The sequence below is a fragment of the Pterocles gutturalis genome, unplaced genomic scaffold (genome assembly GCF_000699245.1).
Source record: "Pterocles gutturalis isolate BGI_N339 unplaced genomic scaffold, ASM69924v1 scaffold22902, whole genome shotgun sequence".
NCBI lineage: Eukaryota > Metazoa > Chordata > Aves > Pterocliformes > Pteroclidae > Pterocles > Pterocles gutturalis.
In genome coordinates, this window is record NW_010110817.1 from 30,008 (window position 1) to 37,188 (window position 7,181).

At 51.4% G+C, this 7,181-nt stretch overlaps 1 protein-coding gene across 1 annotated transcript in view; it reads left to right on the forward strand.

The window, feature by feature from the left end:
- Positions 1-1,350: 1,350 nt before the first annotated feature.
- The window catches only part of IGDCC4 (immunoglobulin superfamily, DCC subclass, member 4), a gene marked incomplete at its 5' end in the record, with an annotated part of 58,895 nt that continues 53,064 nt past the window's right edge, over positions 1,351-7,181 (forward strand). The window contains one exon of the mRNA XM_010073549.1: positions 1,351-1,680. Within this exon, the coding sequence (XP_010071851.1) occupies positions 1,351-1,680 (330 nt within the window). The remainder of the gene's footprint in view (positions 1,681-7,181) is intronic.

A 7,181-nucleotide genomic window follows, 5' to 3' on the forward strand; every position in this document is an offset into this window, starting at 1 on the left:
AGTAGGTAATAGCAGGTTTAATAGGGTGTTTGAATTCCTATAAAATTAATCTGTAGCCTTTTGCGATAGGAGACGGGCAGGGAGCCATGTGGTTCATATCCAGTGTTGATAAACTTGTTATAGAGACAGGAAACATTTCTGATTGGAGCAGTGACAAAATAATTTGGAGCGGAGCCATAAAAAGAGTGGATGGTGATGGGTTGAGCACAGCAGAGATTGAAATTGCTGGTGTGTGGAAGCAGCGCTGCCAGCTAACATTGACTTAGCGTCTCTGGAGAACTCTAACAGCAAATGCATTTTATTAATGGCAATATTCTTGTAGGAAATGCTGAACCTTGTTTCAGAGGTGGAGCTCTCCTATGAGTATGTGGGTTTGGACATCAGCCAGACCAAGACCTGTTCAGCTTGGCTCGTTGCTGGTCACTGCTCTGGCCGCTGCCTGCAGCAGGCGGGTTGCCTGAGGGCATGCTCTGGGTAAGACATGATGTGACTGTCTGTTTGCAGCTGGAATATCCTTTTCCAGTGGGGAAAAGTCATCCATCCATTCTCGTTCTGGATTCAGTTATATGGGATAAAACTGAGTCAGAGTCAGCAGGTCATATTTTTAGCTGTTCTTCTGTTGTCTTTTCTTTGAAATGAGTATCGCAATACATGAACATCAGCAATGGACACTGACTTTCTGGGTTCCTAGCTGGGCTCCAGCTCTTACTGCCGCTTCCCCCTGTTGTAACCCATCCTGCATCTCCTCTGAAGGAGTTTGCTGCCGTGCTCTCTAGATTTCGGGGCCTTGGCTTGGCCTTGTTGCCGCCATGCAGGGAGCGTTGCTCCAAACAACTTGTGATCGTTGCCATTGGGGTACCAAGCTGGGCTTGAACATCTTTACTTGTGCTTGGCTGTCTCGTGGGGGCTGATCAGCCCCAAAGGAGGCTCTGGTGTGCAGGCAGGTGGGGGGGAACGCTTGTTTCTCGTGGGCAGCTGTAGCAGATGAAAGAGAGGTTGGGGCCCTTCTTTGCCTGCTGTTGCTGTCACTGTCACTGTCACTTCACCTTCTTCCCGTTGTTCTTTTCTGCTTCAATCCAGCCTGGAAAAAGCAAGTGTGGACAGGAGTGGCTGCTGGGCACCGTAGTGGGTGGCTGGGATGGTGTAGGTTGTGCTTGCAGCCCTGGGGATGTGTGATGGAGAATGCAGTGCACAAGTGGCATGGGAGATCCCGGTCGCCTAACAGGGCTCAATTTCACCTGTTCTCTCTGACCACACTCACGGAGAACTGTGCATCCTTCACTGTGTGAAACTGGGATGTGACTAACCAAACAAAGCAACCCCTACTGCAACGCTGTCTTTTCTTTGCAGGGAGGCTGTTGGAAGGGGATTCTCTGGAGCTGAGCTGTAGTGCTGGTCCTGCAAAGGTGATACTGGAGCCAAACCAAGTCGTGGTTTTGGACTGTAACCTGGCCCCTGTTGAGCAGGTGATCAATATCACGTGGAAGAAGAATGGGTTTCCATTAGTGGAGCAGGAACACCTCCACCTGCTTCCGAATGGATCACTCTTCATCTCATCCCAGGCTGTGGCAAAGGACAGTAAATTTCCTGAGAGGGCTGATGCTGAGGGTAATTACTCCTGTGTGTCTCACAGCTCCCTAGGGGCTGTCACCAGTCAAACGGCTGCAGTCAGATTTTCAAGTAAGTGTTGGGGTTTTTTTTGTTTATTTTCTTTTTTTTTCTGCTCCTGGTGTTTGTACAGACCATCTGCTTCCCAGAGAGTTTCAGATAAAGTTTCCATGAAGTGAAATTCTGTTAATGATATGTAGGTGGGGTTTGGGATGGTCCACAAATAAGCAGTGGTGTCTTTCTGTTATCCATCTGTTAAGAACCTCCCAGGTAAGTGCCATCAGCCATGAGTTAAAAACAGGGCCCTCATCTCTCTCCAAAATCCAGTGCTTGTTTTTGCTGAGAACTCGATGCTTTACAGCCCCAAGTGCCATGTCCTCTGTCTGGGGAGGTGGCTGTGGGGGTCTGGCTGTGACAGCTCTGGCTCTCCTGGCCAGGACTATGATGGGCTTGTTGCCCCAGTGACACAGATAAGGAGCACTGCCTTAAATCTGTGAGCACTGTCTGAAGCGAAGGGGCTGGATGATGGGGAAGGGGTTGGGAGAAAGCACCCATTGCCTTTCCTCTGCGTGGGCCACTTCTGGCTGGTGTGTGCAGGAGTGCACCCGCATCACTTGCGTGGGGACAGCTGGAAGTACTGGCTGCCTTTGGGATGGGACTGCTTGCATTGGTGTGACCTCCCAGCTCTTTTCCCGTCCATGCCCAGAGGTGGCAGTGAGTGGCCGGCAACTCTGTCCGGATCAGGATCTGCCCTGAGCGAAGAATGTGGATACGCTGATAAAAAGAGTTAATCACCGAGAGACAGTCAGATGGACGTGGGTGGTTGCTTGAGGGGCAAAAAGCACTGGAAACAAGCCAGGCTGTACTCAGGTGGTCCCATTCCCCTTTGTCCTTGCTCTCAGTAGCTAGCTTAGATCATAACAGGCTTCTAGGGGCACTTACTGCTCTCCCCATTTGTGACTTCTGCTGGCTTTGACAGCTTTAGTGTGTCTGAATGTGGCCTTGTGAAAATGATGAAGACTGTGAGCGTAGCTGGGAGCTGATGCACCAAGGGAGGCCTTGGGATCTTTCATCTTCTGCGCTGTGAGGTCCTGATGGACAGGATGTTGGACGTGTCCCCTTCTGATGGCTTTTGTTTGTGAAAGCTTAGCGCTGCCTTTAGCACAGCGAGCAGCGGAAGAGCAGAAGCTTAATCTCTGGCAAAGTGACTTATCTGATGAGAACCCCGGCTGGTGACTGTAATGAGCAGGAGTGCCGAGGGTCTCTGTGCGCCTCGGGGAGCCGAGGGAGGTACCAGGGTCCCAGCAGGGGGACAGATACACTAAATATCCGTTCCCAAAGCACAGAGCTGTTGATTTCTGGTGTGGGAGGAAAGCAAGTAAGCCAAAACAGTTTTACAGTGCTTCGGTGCCAGTGAGCGTGTCCCAGCATGGACGGATGTGTCCACCATCCTGGTTTTCAACTGCACGGTGCAGCAGGAGGGAGCAGTGTGCTCGGGGCTTCTGGATGAGGAAATCTTTGTGCATCAGCATGGTCTGAAATGCCTCTAATGAGATCCTCCCCTCCTGCAGAGACCAAACTAGACCGTGGTACTAGACTTGTGCTCCCAGGCAGCCTCCTACCGACATCTCTTTCTGCGTTGGACAAACCTCGCCAGGCTCCCACGGCTGGGCCGGACAGAGCTCCTGGCCCCACGGCTGCCTCTCGTCTCTGGTGCAGGTTACTGGGCTCTTCTCGTCCTTGCAGTTTCTAACAGCGCATTGGAGTGGCGTTGGCAGTGTCAGAAATACCAAAGGGAGAGTTTGAACAGAAATGGACAGGCAGAGCAGGGTAGCTTTTTCTGACGCCTTTTTGCTAATCGGAAGGTTCCCCTCTGGCAGTCCCAGTTCTTGGTGCTGGGCCTGAAGAGCAAGGCCCAGTGCAAATGAGGAGTCCCTCAAATACTTTCCCAGCCTGCCCTGCTGGGAGAGGGTGGCCTGCTCTTGTAAGTACTTGGAAAATCTCATTTGTAAGGAACTGAGAGCAAGTTCATCTGGAAAGCTGCAGGGAGGAGGTCATAGCCCTGAGCAGAAGGATTGGCAGCTCTGGGAATAGTCTGGAGGTCTCGCACGCTGGATTTGGCTCCGCACATCAGCTCAGGTGCCTCTGGGTCACCATCGGTCTCTTCTGGGTTCCCTGGGGAACAGTCAGTTTGGGAGGGAGCATGGAGGGGGCTTGGGGAGTTCTGGTGCTGAGCAAGGAGCGGTGAGAGGAGGGCAGAGCCCCGCAGCTGTAGCTCCCTCGGTAGCTGGTGAATGCAGTGGGTGCCACTGGGTTTGCTCAGATGTTTTTGCGGGCAGAATTTACCCCATCTCGTCATGGTACAAATATCTGAAGTCCAGGGAAACTCCAGACAGTGAAGAGCAGTGCAGAAGGCTGGGACAGACGGCTGTCTGCATGACAAGGAGTCTGCAGCTCCACTTGCTGGCGGGACTGTCTTGTGAGGTGGATATCTCTTTATCGCAGAAGAGAGGAAAGAAAGGGCTCTTCAGGATGTTTTTCATTTTGGTCTCGGAGAACAACACTCCAAGATCTAAACTGCTGAATCTTTGCACAAGGTTCAAGAGTAAAATTGCTTTGTATTCAGAAATGGCTCCTGGAGCTGTTTTAAGTGTGTGAGTGCCAATAAATGATTCCTTGACCTACCAAACAAGTGAGGTTAGAAAATAATGCAAATAGAGTAACACTTCTCTCTAGTACAGCGACCTATGTAAATGTTGATGGATGTGGCTGCACAGCACACGTTGAGACGCAGCCCTGAATTGCATTTCCAGTCTGAAGAAATCAGGGCTAAGGTACTTGTGCACGTGCTCAGAGCTGTGGTAGGTGATGATGGAGAGCGATGTCCTAGCACCCACTGTACCCCATGGTGTATTTAACCTCTGGTACCCCAGGCAGGGGGGGCCCAGCTCTGGCCAAGCGTGTGTTTTACTCTGAAACCAGCACTCCTGATGGCAGGTGAAGCTTTTGCCAGATCAGAGGAAAATCTTTTGACCTTTGCAACACATCCTCCTTTCCTGCTCAGAAAATGTTCAGCTTGCAGCACCCAGATATTGCTGGTCACCCATCCCTCCTGTTCCTCCTTTCAGTGATTTGTGGTGCCAGATAAATAGCAGGTTCCAGTATTTTGTTAAGTGATTCCTGAGGACTGTGAAGATGGAGTCAGGGATGCTGCATGTGGATATTGTCTGGGAAGGTGAGACATATGGATTAGAAAAGGTGTCATTAATCCAGGAGGATTTATTCAGCTGCTCCTGCCCCAATCCCAGACACCCTGAGTTGGGATATATTCCCTTTCAGAGGTGGCTTGTGTTGAAGTTGTGCCTGGTGGCAATGGTTCGTGCCTCTGTTATGGACCTGGGTTTATTGTTTGGTGTCTCACGCGTGAGAGCAGTGGAGACATCTCAAAACCACGAGACGGATTTAAATTGCCCTTCCCTCCCCCTGGATTTTTCCAGAGGAATGTACAGAGGTGACACATCTCCATCCCATTCTGGGTTTCTCCCACAAACAGGGAATTTCAGGTGAACTCCTTCCTTGTGTGTACTCATGTGCCTCCTTTTATTACCATCTGCTCAGGGAAAGCGCTGCTTCTGCGGCGCACACACACCTGACATAACACATTTATTTCTGAATGGAGAGCAGTGAGGGAATTGATTAATGAAATGCGTCTCTCCCTTCAATTTGTTTTGTGGGTTGGGCAGAAGCACTTGCTACATTAGCATTCAGCTGGTGCAAATGAGGATTGCAAAGGCCTTTTTTAATCCCTGCCGCTGAATGCAGTTCTCTATCCAAGGCTGTTTATGAGTAGATGGAGTTACTCTTTGTGCTCATCGCCGTGGGCACTGCTGAGCAGTACGGGGCAGTAAAGAAAACCTGTTCAGCATGGGAGATCCTACCCCTGCCATCAGCCTGTGCTTCTGACCAGCAGTTTGTTTCCTTCTCCAAGCTGGGGGTCCATCCACAGTCCCCCATGCACGCCTCGTGGCAGCGGTGGCAAACGAGGAGCGAATCTGTGCCGGCTCGGTGTGAGCATGGCTGTTAAGTGAACAGCTGCTCGGGCTGGTGAATCAGGTTTGCGGGTTTCTCCGAGCCCTGCGTGCTCCCACGTGGAAATACCAGGGGCGTTATTTTAGTTGTGGGAAGGTGTAGCTTTCTACCTGTTAATAACTACATTTGTGAAGATTTGTTCAAGCTGCTAATTTAGCTTAAACATTTTGTGCGAGGGAGGTTCTAGAAAATTACAGTAATTGTGGCTGTCAGATGAAGACGTTTGCTGTGCCTGGAGGGAACGGGGCTGCTGGCAGCGAGCACGGCGGAGGTTTGGTGTGGCTGCACCTGGAGGGACAGGCCACAGCAGGAACAAACGAACACGGGCTCCACGAGAACGGCTCTTCTCCGTGGTGCGTAATGGGTCTGGGATATGAGGAAAGGCAGACTGGGATATACTCTTATTTTAAGGATTTATTTGATGGATTTTATGCTGTTTATTTTGTGGATTAGGTGTGGAGGTGGGGTGGCTGTATACAGAGCCAGGCTGGGCAGGAAAACCTCCAGCCGATGAATGCCCAGCCTCTGGACCATCCGCAGATGTGACTTTCGGGTGCTGTTTCGAGTAGGTGGGGAGCTGACGTCTGGGAAGAGGCAGGAGCAAGCCCCGCTTGGGTCAGCGGCACAGGCCCTGCGCTGCCATATGGTCCTGCAGACTGAGCGCTGTTCTGGCTCTGCCTCCACGGCGCTGGCGGGCCGTGGCAAATCGTTCCCAGGACTTTCTGTGTGTGATTCCCTTCCATCCCCCCTGGCTTGTTCAGAGGTGAGCCACTCAGAGGCAGGCTGTCCAGGCGGTGTACGTGATCTCAGTGGGGGCTGAAGTTGCCCCCGTTTTAGAAATACCTACTAATAATTGTAAAAGATACAAAGGGGACGAGCACACGGAGAGTCTGGGGGCAAAGCGCTGTGGGAGAGAGCAGCGAGGCCGTTTCAGAAGGCTGAATTCCTCGCATAGACTGCATTTTCTGCCTGGGGTGTAGTGTTGCTGGCTGGCAGTCTTTCCAAGCTCACGGCCTCCTGCACGGATCAGGCTGCTGGGAGAGGGGGAGGGTGCCATGTTTCACCATACTGCAGTCACCCCCGGGCTTGGGGCTAAAAGCCTTGGCACACACGGCTGGGCTCCAGCTGGGTTTAACATGTCAGCGGGGAGGGAGCTGCCCTTCCTGAAGGTGCAGAGTCTAGTGCTTTGGCATATTGCTGAGGGCAGTTTGCTGTAATGCTCTTCACCTTCTCACCTGCAGCAGGTAATTTTTACTGAGTGGCCTATTAAGGTGTTCAGAGTAATCAGTGCAATGGGTCTGGGAGGTGTTTTGGGGCTTGGGATGGCTTTGCAAGATAAACCCTAGCTGAGGAGTTGAGAATAATGTTGAGTATGTTATTTGTCATCTTTGTTTCCCTTTTTCCCTCAAGCATCTTCTTTCTCTGCCTCCCTACCCGAAAACTTCTCACTTCGCAGCACTTCTGCAGTAGACCCTTCCATCGGA